Raw genomic sequence first — 13,837 nt, 5'->3', positions numbered from 1 at the left:
ATTTTGCCACGTCCAAGTGTTGAAATATCTGAATTCCACCTCCATGCCTTTAAATTCGGAAAGTTAAATATAGGGAGGGTAAAAGTGAGGGGAACTATAAATAAGAAAAGAATACATGGGATAAATCTAAATTCAGTCTGTGGTACTTGTCACACCTCCCTGTCAAACAACACTCGTGCCTCACCAGCAGAACACGGCGAGGGCTGGGAGTGCTGTGTGGTCTCCTGCTCTGTTGGCTTCCTTTGTGGTTGTTGGGAATGATGGTTCAGCATTCAAATCAGGCTCTTGACAAAGTTCAAGCAACCCTGGAAACAATGGGCAATTACTTTTAATAAGGTCACAAGCTAATGAAATACGAGAAAAAAAAAAAGTCTCATAATTGTACTCCAAAGAAAGTGTTTGCAATCCTCCTGGCATGTCTGACATCCCAAATATCCCCCATGTGCCTGGTACATATATTCATGGTACAACACTTGCACTTCTTGACTTGCCTACACAGGTGCTTTCCAGACTTAAGTAAATATGAATATTGTGTTCGATTTGCCACGCAAATCGCTAAATTAGATGCACAGGCAGCTTCTACTCTGTCACAAGAGCTTTTTGTAATGGATATTTCATATTGCACCAGTCATTTTTAATAACTGAAAATGTTCTTAGGAAAGTTTGTGAGTTTTCCAAGAATGGATTACAGCTTGAGCCTGCAAGGTGCTAAATTCACGGGATTTGAGTCAGCAGAGCATTTCTAGGGCTGCTCACAGACTTTTAAGTACAGTTACTTGGCATTGCTTTGCTGCAGTCATTAGTGAGATGTGATCAGAGGCTTGAATGTGGAGTGGGAGCAGGAGGAAGGGAACAGGGAAGAGTCAGGCCACCCACCACCGAAAACCAGCTGTAATCACCAAAATAGTCTTAAAATTATTAAGGCTTCCTACATGACAAAAGTAGTGCCCTAATCTTAAATGCAGTATATGCTTTTATGACAGGAGGGTGAGTAGGTTAAATGAAGTAGCTGCTTCATGTTAGAAGAATTCTGAAGCCTTAAAGATCTACTTATCCAACGTAGCGGTTTTTGCCCTCAGGGACAGTCTAACAACAGTGTTTCTTTTCCAGAGGATTTTCATACCTAGCTGAGCAGTATGCCTTTTTATTAAAAATTTTATCTGTATTAACAAAGTTCTATAACTTAAAAAGCTTGCTTTGGGTTTCTGCTGGGCAAGGAGCCTCACACCAGCTCCCACTGTAAGGACAGCTGGAGATCTGGGTCATTGTTCCTAGGATTAATTGATATGACCTGGTGGAAAGGTATGAAAATCTTCTTGCCAGTTCATTCTCCACTGTTTTCAGACTCATGGTCCCCTACAAATGGAGGTGAGAGTCAGGCTGGCCCAGATCACTGAGGATGTCAAAAGAACCCTGTGTCAAGGAGCTCCGAGTGGTGGTACTGGAGTAAGAGGCTATGATCAAAAGTTGTACGACAATGTGCAGGGAGCCAGGACTAGAAACCCTCTGAGGATAAACTCCTTACTGAATCTAAAGGCAGCATTACACACATGGGCAAATGTAAATCCATTTAATTTTTAAAAATAGTTTTATTAAGTATATGAAAGCTTCCAGAAGGTATATTGGAAAATGTTCACCTCTTTCAATGCCTTTTTTACTGAAATATCACAGGTAGATTTGACAGAAATAAAGGGTATTAAAAACACAGCACCAAAGGCCTAAATATATCATATAGATTTTGTTTTTTTTCAGAGAAAATACAAGATATGACATAAGGATAAAATTTAAGTCCTACTGAAGACAACGGCCAAAGACCACTATTCTTCAGTGAAACAAAAGATTTCACAGAAAAGAGATGTATTTCAAGAGTACAGTGTATTTATGAAAGTATTTTTGCATGGCTTTCTTCACAGTGTGTATACAAGTGATAATTAAATAGAGCTTTTCAGTGGCGAAGTTATGAAAAAATTACTATCTGATCACATACGGGCACTGTTGAAGTAAATTAAAAGGAGAGCTAGCCTTTGGACTGGTGTTGACTTCAGATTTGGGTGACGTGCCTGAAAAGTCCTTGTTTTTATCTAGTCACTTGGAGCTAAATCCACAGAAGTCTGATGATTCAACAGCATGATGCCATGCTCAGCAACCATGGCTCCTGGGCAACAGCTGCTTAGTATAAAACACATCAGTCAGAGTCCTGATCTTCCCAGCTCAAAATTATCACCACGGGATGACAGTCTCCTGCGTGGCCTCAGCTCCACCTCTGCATCACTGACCCGGGGAAATTTATTTAATTCCACAGGATGGCACGAAGCCAGCAGGTATTGCAGTGCAAGCACCAGGGAGGTGCCTATCCCGGCCCAAACAAGGGGGAGGCAGCTGTGTTTGTATTCCCTCCAGGATGGATGCAACTTAACCAGGTTAAAAAAACACGGCACAAGGTCGCAGCTCTGAGACAGTGTTTAAAATCACTAATCCTGAGTAGCATGAGGCACACAGTGAGCAGACTGCACTGCAGAGAAGGCTGTGGTTTAATGCACAACTATCCATGGTATTCCCTATTTTCTAGCACAGGATATCTGTGCTCAGCAGGGCTTTTAGGCATCCAACTCAGGGCAGTGGATCCCCATTTCAGCTCTGGTATGCCTAAGCTTTATTCACTGATGCAATGATGCCCATAGCTCCTCTGTGCTCCAGTTCTTCATTTGTGCAATTAATTAATAGTAGCAGCACTTATTGCCTCACCAGGGTGTTGTAAAGAAAAAGCATGCTAAAAATGGTAAGGCACTCAGAAATTGGATAATAAGGACTTTGTAGCCTCCCAGGGTAAATTTCAATTTGCACTGTTTGAATGCAGATCAAAGTTTAAGCCCTTTAAAACTAAATTTCTGCCCCACATAGATAAAACACCTGAAGAAGGACTCTTGTAGTATGTTGGCCTTGTCCTGGCCCCCTGCATAACATCACCTTTCTGGCCTTTTCCCTGAGTGCATCTGTAGTACAGGGAATAACAGCAGGGTGTCAGTTATACCCCAACTCAGCCCCTCTGGGAAATGGAAAATATCTAAAGGAAAATAATATTGCAGGACCTTTGGTATGCAAATGGATACTGCACAGTGCCCCAGCACTTTATGAGAATCAAGACTTGATTCTGTTCTAGTCTTCTCCTACAACAACAATGAAGAGGATGCACATGGCAGAGAGCAAAATTTAAAAACCTATTGTGATTTCACAGCAGGTGCTCACTTAAGAAACCCAGAAGTCATTTCCTGTTCAGCCTATGAGAACAGGTTTAAACTTCATTTGTGCCATTCGTTTCCATCTTTACTCCTTCTTGTTCCTCTCTCAAAGGTTCCAGCTCAGGTCCATCCTGGGTGGTGTCTCTGTTCCAGTTATTTCTGCCTTCATTTTCTGTCCTTACAGATTTAGGATCCTCTTCTTTTGTCTTTCTTTTCTTCTCCTCTTTGGCAAGCATACGGTAGTTATAATAATTCATGATGAACAGGAAAGTTCCTGCCAGGACCATCACAGCTCCACATTTAATGAACATATATTTATAGTCCCCAAAGGTATCAATAAGAGTTCCTGTAAAATATATATCAAAAAAAGGAAAAAAGGAAAAGAAACTTAGAGATGAAGGCAAGATTATTGTGTTTTCAGATCCTAAATATAAAGGAACATCCATATGGCTTTAGGATAGGATAAGACATTTTCTGGACTTCTGATATCTTCCACAAACACCCTGAACCTGCAAATGCTTCACACATATTCCACTATACAGCCTGTGGGTAGTTGACATTTGTGCAGGTAATGCTACCCATAATTTGCATAGTGGAGTAGAAGGGGACAGAACCTACACTGTAAAGACTGGACTTTTCCAGCACACCTGTTTTTTCCATGGAGAAACTATTCCTCTGATCACAGAGCCTGCAGGTAGCCTTTCCACTGACTCCAATGATCAGCTACAAGGATGCCCATTTGACCTGGCAGTCCTCAGGCTGCCAATAAAAATGGCAGCTTTTGAGAAGACCTTCCTGACAAGGCACCTGCCCACTGGATCTCGTCTCAGACTCCTGACAAAGACCCTCAGATTTATTCCACCACAGGTCGTTCACCAGCATTAGAGGGGACTCAGCTTTTGGTCACAGCTGCCCTTTCTGCATTTATACTCATGATCTAAAGATGAAAGGGCACAGCGTGGAACTGGGAAACATTAGTTCCAGGGAAAGCAAAGATGATGCTGTCAATGTCAGACAATTTCAATGCCAAGACAAATGTGACAGGTTCCTCTCAAAGGTTAATGCCTCTGCTACGGAGCTACAGAGTAATTGAAGGGAGATGGCTTAATTGAAATGTCACTGTTCTCCATTATGTCAAAATGTAATGCAAATCTTATTGGGATTACGATCCTGAGCATTAATTCCCATTTACTGGTGCAACGTAGACCATTCTTAACATCCCAAATCCTAATTAAAGTAAGACCCGTTCCTAACCTGGCCTTCATAGCACAGATAGTCCTCCTTGAAACTGCCCATCATCCATTAGTTCTCTGACTTTTTGGAATATGTTCTCCTCCTTAAAAAGAGGGACCTTTAATTACTTCCAGATTGACCCCTAATGTTGAAAAGCTGATGATTAATTATCCCACTGCATTACACTAAAAAAGGATTTTATGGTCACCAAATAGATTTCTTGATCACAAAAATAATAATTTTTCACTGGTTTTGGTCAATGGTTTTTCCTGGATCATCCCTGGCTGCCTTGGTGCACCATTTTCAGTGTACTGTGTTGTAACTGCACAATTCATATTACTGGTGAAACATCAACCAAGTGTTAATTGCAACAATTTTTCCTTTTCTGCTCATCAGGATGACCTAGAGGTCTCCTAAATACGTTTCAATGAGAGTTTTAATGAGTAGAGTATTGGAAAATTCAACAGTAGGATAGTCTTGCCTCTTTTCCTTTGAGAATAAGATAAAGTCATAAAACACACTGGGAACAATTTACTTAGTTCATTAAAGCAGAACCCTGTAGTAGGTTATTAAAATGCCAAAGAACCAATAAATTTGCTGCTTATTAAAATGGTGGGAAAAGCCCTACAAAACTAATATTACTGATTATTACCTAGAACTGTTTTAGCCTCATTAGCAGTCTCTGGTCATTAACTTAATCTTCCACACAGAAAATTATATAATTCAGAAAATGGTCATTTTAAAATTGTATTTTCTTTTGTTTGTCATTAATTAAATAATGAATCTCTAAGACAGCAAGAGGATACAGCTGCTTCTGTCACACTGTATGAGCACCATGGTAATATGAAGAATTAAATGGCTCTGCAAGATGTGTCATATGGAGTATTAGCCAGATTTCAGTGTTGAATCCAGAAAATGGGTTTAAACTGCCTGCGTTCTGTGCACCTTTTACATCCAAATAAAGACAGCACACACAACCTAATTAAACATTTTAGCATACTTAAAGGTGACCAGTTTCCAAACCAGTTATTCAAGATTGCATGCAGGTGAAATGCAAATTGCAGGACAGGGCAAATAGGCAGGATGGTATCTATACACAGAGGGAATGTCACCTATAAAGTTATTTAATTCATGTTCAACTGAAATTTGATAGTACCTGAGCCAAATGCCAGATTCAAATATGGTGTCTTTCAGATATGGTGTGTTTCTTGTGGAAAGAGCACATGTTATAGAGGGAATATTAAGGGTGTTAAATCACAGGAGATCACTGCTCCCACTTACCTTTTTATGACTGTAAGTCCTCCTCAAGGTTCAGTATTGTCCACATGGACCTTTGAGGGTCTCTTTCTTTTGATATTTCAAACCATCCAAAATAAACTTTTTAAAATTATTTTTGGAACAGCCTTAAATCTATCAGCTGTACTAAGATAACTCAATTTTGTAAGTGATGTGCTCAGAGCCTTAGAGAAAAAGAGAAAGGCTTAAGTTTGACTCAATGAAAGGATTTCATACAACCAGTGTGTTTTAAATTGTGGTGAACTCCAGCCTTTTGCAACAGGAACAATCTCCAGGAGGAACTGTCTGAAGTGCAGCATTCCTGGTGTGGTAGGAAGTCCTGCTCTGCAAGTTCAGTTCAAGTGCTTGAAGGGATCAGGGATTAAAAGATCACTCTCCAAAACTGACTTCAGCTGGAGGACAACACAGAAAGGAGGAAGGAGGAAATGCTGGAGGAGATATCAAGGACCTCCTTCCCTCTCCAGTTACTAGTGGAAGAATGGTGGTTGGGAAGCAGAGAAAACACATTTAGAATAATTTCCTACAAACTGTGCTTGCAAGAGGCTAAATATAAGCCACAAGCCAGTGGAAGCAGAGGAGGAAAATACACTCACCTCCAATAGGTGGTCCCAGCAGGATGGTGCAGCACTCCGCGATCGTGACCAGGCCGACGGCGCTTGTGAACCGGGCAGCTCCCACCAGGTCCATCAGTGTTTCAAAGAGCATGGCACAGACCATGCCAAAGGCCAGGCCAAAAAAGCTGGAGTAGACAATGAGCCCCATGTAGTTGGAAGCCAGAGGGCACAGGAGGTGACAAGCACCGTTGAAAGCAATGGCAAAGCTGAAGAAGTATTGAATCCGCGGCCTCACCCATTTGCTGTTTGCAATGATACCAGTGGCAGGTCGAGCAACCATATCCACGATGGCAAGGACTGAGAGAAGGAAAGCAGCTGAATATTCATCAATGCCAGTGTGCTTTGCATAGGGTGCCAGAAAAACAATGGGGGCAAAGAAACCCAGGAACATGAGCACGTTTCCGATCAGGTAAATCAAGAACCCTCTGTGTTTAAAGAGGGAAAAATCGAGGTACCGATTGATTTTTTCACAACAGCCCTTTCCTTCTTCTTCTTCTGTTTTATTCTCCACGGGGACATTTTTGGGACTACTCATTTCTGTGGCATCTTCAGTGATCTTTCCTTTCAGTGCATCCTGGGGTTTGGCTGATGCTGTGGCTGCCCCGATGGGTCTGAAGAGAGCTCCAGCCACACAGCAGTTTAATAAAATTGCCCCAAGAATTAAAAAGCTGCCCCTCCAGCCAAAATTGTCAAAAAGGAATTGGTTGAGAGGTGCCAGGGTGCAAAGCATCACGGGGCTCCCTGCCATAGCAAGGCCATTTGCAATGGGTCTCCTCTTCAGAAAGTATTTCCCTATGATTATCACTGATGGCTGGAGGTTGAGAGCAAGGCCAAGTCCTGGAAAACAGTTAAGATTGAAAAAAAAGAAGATTTGAGACCCATTTCACCTCAGGTTGTTGTTTAAGGAAATTCATGGACAGTGGGACCACTGGTGGCTCTTCAACATGATAATCTGGATGCAAACTTTGCTCAAGGTATCCCTGAGCTTCTGGCTGCCAAATTTGGATAACTAAACCCCAGAAAGACCCTCTCAGTCAGACTGTCCCCCTGCTCTTGAACTGCGAATCTCTTGGGTGGCAAAACTAGGGCAAAGAGTTTGCTTCAGGAAAAATTGAAACTGTTCCTTCAGTGAGTGCTGATGGGTTCTGTCTGTACACAGCGGCCTTGCTGGGGGAGAGCTTGGATTTATTTTTAAAAAATAACAACTCCCAGTTTGAGGAAGGTTTTTCTGGCTTGGTCAGTGCCAGCCACCAAAGCACATCCTTCTGGGACTGGCCTCCCCTTCCATGGGCCATGGGCACCCAACATTGCTGCCAGGCAGAGAGCCCTGCACAGAAAATAACATCACCTCTCTCAGCCATGACTAATTTGGTGGTGTGAGCAATGCAGGTGTAACGCAAGAGACTAAGAGGTCTGAAAGTACACAGCAAAAGAGCTACTGAGGATGCTAATTACACAGGACCCTAGAGTGTTTCTTTTAATTAAAATTTATTTTTATTGCATTTAGGTATATAAATGCTATTATAAATCTGCATTGCTAATTCAGTTAGAGAGTTTCTCTTGCACAGGCAGAGATACCAAATGCTGGGACAGTCTTTCTGTGGTACTGTTTGAGAGCACTACCATACAGAATAATAGAAACATAGAATCATTCAGTTTGGAAAATAAGTTCAAGACCATTGAGTCCAACCTTTGACCAATCATCATCTTATCAACTAGATCAGAGCACTAAGTGCCATGTCCAGTTTTTTACTGAACACTCCCAAGGATGGTGAATCCACCACCTCCCTGGGCAACCCCTTCCAATGCTTAATCACCCTTTCAGTGAAAAAATGCTTCCTGATGCCCAACATCAATAATCAATAATCAAACATCAACAATATTTTCAAACATTTCTATGATGTGCAGTATTTTCTTAAAAATTTAATTTTTCATAATCTCTGCAAAATTACATTTAAAAATCATGCCACATATTTTCCACTCTATCATCCAGGAAAGAATGAGCCACATTAGACCAAAGCAGAAATATAATCCTTGGAGTGATTATATCAGAGAACATGAATCCTGAAAAGAGGGTCACGAGGATTTTTTCTTGTTCATTAGTCTATATAATTAGTTTGTTTAACTGTGCAGTACGTAATTAGGCATATTGCTTTACAGAAGAGAATTTAGAAAGGTCAAGGTTCTCAAAATTAATTAAGGAACACTATCATTAGGCGCTGATAGAGTAGAATCCAACTGATGCAGCAGAATTCAGCTGATGTTGGATAGCTTCAGTTTGAATGGGTTTACAAAATTATGATTTTTGCCAAGTCTAAGATTCTTTTTTTTTTTTAATTACTTTGAAGTTTACAACATTAAAAATAAATTCAAATGGCAACATATTAAAATTAATCTTGATATGAAACACATTCTCAGCATGAACTTTGCTAGATAGTCCATATATTTGGTAGGGCACGTCTTTGGGAAGTACAGGCTGCTCATAATGCATACGGGGCCAAATTCAGGCTGACCTGAGAACCACAGAGGGTAAACACCACCTTGGTTAGAGAACACCCTTGATGGTGCTCAGATATAGGAATGCATCTTCTTTCACCTGAGAAGATGCAGTACAGTGGGTAAGAATTTGCCTTAACTCCCCATTTCTCAGGCTGGTCAGTAAGGGCAGAAATTGAACCATCATTTCCACAGAATCATTTTTGGTAGGGACCTACCACATGTCTCCCAGAGAAGGAAATCCAGACTGGATGCCAGCTACCCACTTAAACAATAATCAACTCAAATTTTTATTATGTGAACATTAATTTGCCAGTCAGACAAATCCAATTTAACATTACCTCATACTCTTCCATTAATTAAATCTAGAGAGTTTCAAATTGAATAACTGGAATTTCAATTTACTTTAAGCTTTTGGCTTACTTTAGTCGGAAATATTTACATCCATTTTATTGCAGTTTGCAGAAACTACAGCAGCTTTTCCATAGCTGAAATTGTTACTCAATAACCAGATTTTCTCCCCAGGGATATGACAGAGAGGCCTGTCAGTGGAATTGCATGTGCAGAAGCAAGCCTGTGCCAGATACAATGTCCTTCCCTGGATTAAATACATCTCCCTCATATTAGAAGGAAGTAAGTCTCTACAGGAGTCAGCTGTGTAGTTATTGATCATGTTCTTACTTTATCAGCAAGGGAAGATCTGACCAGGTATTTCAATGCTCAACATTTTCAGCTGTGGCAAAGACTCGACTCCCATCAGCCAACAGGCTTCATCCAAGATCCCTTTTTATTTCCCAGCAGTCCAATTGGTACAGGTTGAGTTAAACTCTGACCAGTTGTTACTGCCTTGCATTTAGCTCTGAAATTTGCTTCTTCTACCTCAGACTTAAGAAGAGGCTGCACGTTGAAAACACCTATTTAATGCCTCCAGGCTGGCAGCTGTCCAGGCCGACAGCTTGCAAACCCCATTTCTTTTTCTAAGCGCTGTAGGGAAACAAATGGGAAGAGACTGCGGGGTTTGCAGTGTGTGCAAAGAGCCTCGTGCAGCCCAGAGCTCGGTGCCATCAAGGACAGAGCTGCCTCCGACAGCAGAGCCTGGTTCCTGCTCTGCATGCAAATGGCAACAGACATAATCATGAAAGCAGCTGAGATTGCCGTGTCTAATCTCTCCACCACAAGCAGATACTTCCTGCTCTGCTCCTCTGAAGAGATTTCCATTAATATGCCACAGGCACAGGGCTGTAGCAGGGACCTCCCAGCACCAGCTACCTCGTTTGTATCTCCATCCCTGCGAATTACATGAACACAGGCTTTTACATCAGTCTGTTTCCTTTCCGGGCTAGCAGGAAGGAGGCCAAAAAGAGGGTGATGTTTACAGGTTGCTTTGCAGTTACTGCAAATCCCTTTCACAAAAGTCTCTCTCCTCGTGCAGTAATGCTGTCGCAGCTGCATGATGAGCAGGCAGCTCCCTAATTGCCCTTGAATGCTTCCATGTAAGGCCTGACCAGCAAAAGCACTTCAAGCGTAATTAGAGGCATCAAGCATGTTAGCAGGCGTACAAGCATCTTCCCTTCTCTCTCAAATTAATATTCCTTCTCCAGCACACACACCGTGCCTGGAAATGATGGGTTATTAGCCAAGACCTCATCCGTACGGCTGCCCTCGTTCAGCAAGCAGGAGGAAAAGAGGTACACAACAAAAAATGGGCTTTGCTCTGAGGAAACAACACAAAGAGATGTGGGGGTGGTTTGCCCCATACCTTGAGGCTGGTGGGAGGGTTACACGTGTGCACTGAGCACAGAGCAGACTATCAGCTTTCTGAGGTGGGCAACAGACCAGATTTACAAACATATTCAGGGACCAAAAAAGATCAAGCTCTTCATCAATCCACTTGGGTTAGGCACAAAACACGTCCTCCCATGTTTTTAGACAAGGACCTTTGAACAGAGAAGCTGGTGTCTTCCTACAGTCCTGTTTCTTGCCTAAGCCCTTCTGCTTACCAAAATGCATGTATTTTTAGCAAAGGTTTTATGGTTTCCATGTGCCAATCCAATGTCAGTCAACTCAGAATCATAGAATGGTTTGGGTTGGAAGGAACCTTAAATATTTTCCAGTTCCACCCCCTGCCACAGGCAGGGACATCTCCCAGGATGCTCAGAGCTCCATCCAGCCTGGCCTTGAACACTTTCAGGGATGGGGCAGCCACAGGTTCTCTGGGCAACCTGTGCCAGGGCCTCACCACCCTTAGAGGGAAGAATTTCTTCCTAATACCTTATCTAAACCTACCCTCTGTCAGCTTGACGTCATTTCCCCGTCCTGTCACCACATGCACTTCCTATAGAACACTTGTTTAACAGGGAAGGATGCAAGCTCATGCATCAATAAATAGTGGGAGAAATTGGTTATTTTTATTTCTCATTGCTTTGTTTCTGGAATCTCTTTCAAGGAATCTGCAAGATTTATTCGTCCAGTAATAACACGGTTTCATCTAATTACAGTGACACTCCATAGAAAGAGCAAGGTTTAAGAGAAGGAATCCTATATGGGGATTTATTCACTACTCTACGGATTTACTAAAGCAATATTGGCATAGAAGAGCAGGATGACAATCCTTCTGTCCCAATTTACTTTGCTAGAGGCTGGTTTTATCGATTTTAAATGTTGAGCTCACACTTTTCACATTCAGAAAGCAGCAACACTTAATGCATCTGTAGAGAGACTGGGAACATTCATTAAAACATACACCTTGCAACCTCAAAAGCCAATTTTGAACTCACTGTGTCATGTTTTCAAGCAGATGTCCTAGCTACCCTGGAAGAAACATTGGCTGTACCTTATCCAAAATAATAAACAAAACTGTTTATAATTAAGCATCTATACTCACTCAGGTAGAGAACTCTAATGCACCTACCTTTAAAAGCCATAACCTGGCACCTGCAGGCTTTAAAGTGCTGGACTGAGCCTATGCCTTCTCCTGTTTCCGATATATACATAGAATACAGACAATTCAAATTGCAACTTCAATAAGGAAATAGAATTGGTGTTTGTTCACGATAGGAAATATTGCTTATTTCTAATCAACTCCCAGGTTATTATTTTCAGATAAAGGACCTCCTCACCCCACAATCTGGCAAAGGGCAAATGAACTAAAGTAAACCCCTGAAATCTCATTTTATGTATCTCACAGAGGGAAGATAACACACAGTAATATAGGAACACTGGTGCTCTCTTATAGTCACACTTGCGTCCAGAAGGACTTGCTTTGCCCAGGGCAGAGCACAGTCAACCTGAATTTGCTTCAGTGGTTGCTGAGGGCACTGATGGCCATCCCCACTGTCCCCCCCAGCCCAGAGCACTCAGCTGCCAAGAGCACAGCCCTGCTGAGATCCCACACGCGATGTTCAGCCGGGAACACAGCGCTGAGCAGGGACCTGCTCTTTGCTAAAGTTCATCTGGAGCAGTTAATAAGGAGGGCCCTTGTCCCACCAGCTTTTCATGTCACCACTTTCCCATTGTGTTTGTGTTGGTCCTCACATCGCCCAAGTGTGGATGTCCCAAGCATCAGAACTGAACCTCAACCGTGGAGGGGAAGGAGGTGCTCTGTTCTTACCTGTAATGAAGCCCACGCAGATGTAGAGCTGCAGGATGCTGGTGCAGAAGGCAGCTGAGATCATCCCAACACCACACAAAAGGCCCCCAAACATGACCACGGGGCGGCTGCCATAGCGGTTCACTAAAATACTGCTAATGGGACCTGGGGAAAGAGTGAAAAAGGGTCCTTGAGGTTGGTATCTTCTGACAGAAGGGTATATTTGTCACAAAGCAGGTAAAACTCTGCATTATCAGTGCTCCTGAGGTGCTGCTGACAGCTTTTAGGGTGACTTCAGGAAGAAAATGGAAACGAGAGAAAGGTGCTCCATATGGAGATGGCAGCGTTCCCGATGCCAAGGCTGTGTGCTTGGTGACAGCTCCTGCCCCCAGGACTTTCAGATGTCATCAGAGAAGGCAAACAGCAAAAACAAATCAGGTGAACACATGATCTCAACATAGGAGTTTCCTGATTTACGGTGATAGTAAACCACACACACAAAGCAGTGGTTCATATTACAAGGCTGATATCATGAATGCTGTTGCATTTTTAATGCCCCCATTTAATGCAATTCCGATACTGCTGACCAGAACCAAAGCTTCAGCAGAACAGTTTTAATTAAATGTTAATAGTAGTCCATGTAGGAAAAACAGTTTAGGATGATGGATTAGCCAGAGCTCAAAAGAATCAGTTTGGCCTTGCGTTTATGCAAAAAGGAGGTTCAGGAAAGTGTAAAATTATGAAAGAGGGAAATGGTTTAGCAAAGACTGTGCACACTGAAAGGAAGCATTGAAATCTGAGGAAGTGAAACATGGAGGACCAGTAAAAATCAGAATCGCAGAATAATATATATATGAGAGACTTCGATGGAGTCAGGACCAACCTCCTGCTCAAAGCAAAGGCAACTCTGAAGTTAGACCAGGCTGAGAAAGCAAACCAAGCAGGAAAGAGCAGTCCAGAAGTCCAAGTCATGAGATGTGAGGAAAAGATTCTGTATTACTCAAAAACCTTGAACCAAAATGCTTCAAAAATAATGTTGGAAACAGGAAAGGGGAATACAGGCAGCTTTTAGTATCTCATCTTACATGGTTCACAGCAATGGTGTTTCAGAGCCCAATGTGCCTGTTTGCCTTCATTCCTGCCACTATGAACAGCCCACGCCATCCACACACAGAGTACTGGAAGCAGGTATTTTAAACGTACAAGCATCTCTTAGGTGTTTGCCTGTGGGGACCTACCTTTCCACAGAGCCATGTGGAAGAATATTTACCTTTGCTTAAATAATCTCAGCCAGAAATCGGGCCAGAGCTCTTTCCAGACCCTGCAAACCAAAGCACAGCTGAGCACAGGAACGAGACCCAGAAACCCAA

General features: G+C 42.3%; 1 protein-coding gene across 7 annotated transcripts in view; it reads right to left on the bottom strand.

Annotated features, from left to right (window-relative positions):
• Positions 1-1,850: 1,850 nt before the first annotated feature.
• LOC113975980 (monocarboxylate transporter 2-like) overlaps positions 1,851-13,837 on the bottom strand; it is a 38,969-nt gene continuing 26,982 nt past the window's right edge. For 6 of the 7 annotated variants that reach the window (XM_027700676.1, XM_027700679.1, XM_027700680.1 and 3 more), the window contains 3 exons: positions 12,489-12,632; positions 6,362-7,219; positions 3,293-3,585 (listed from right to left, as the gene is read on the bottom strand). In XM_027700676.1, the coding sequence (XP_027556477.1) occupies positions 3,293-3,585; positions 6,362-7,219; positions 12,489-12,632 (1,295 nt within the window). Of the gene's footprint in view, positions 3,586-6,361; positions 7,220-12,488; positions 12,633-13,837 lie in introns of all 7 variants that reach the window. The other variant, XM_027700675.1, reaches the window with a different exon arrangement.

This window comes from Neopelma chrysocephalum, unplaced genomic scaffold, assembly GCF_003984885.1.
Source record: "Neopelma chrysocephalum unplaced genomic scaffold, ASM398488v2 Primary Assembly neopelma1_147, whole genome shotgun sequence".
Classification (NCBI taxonomy): Eukaryota; Metazoa; Chordata; class Aves; order Passeriformes; family Pipridae; genus Neopelma; species Neopelma chrysocephalum.
This window is presented reverse-complemented; position numbering and strand designations above follow the sequence as displayed.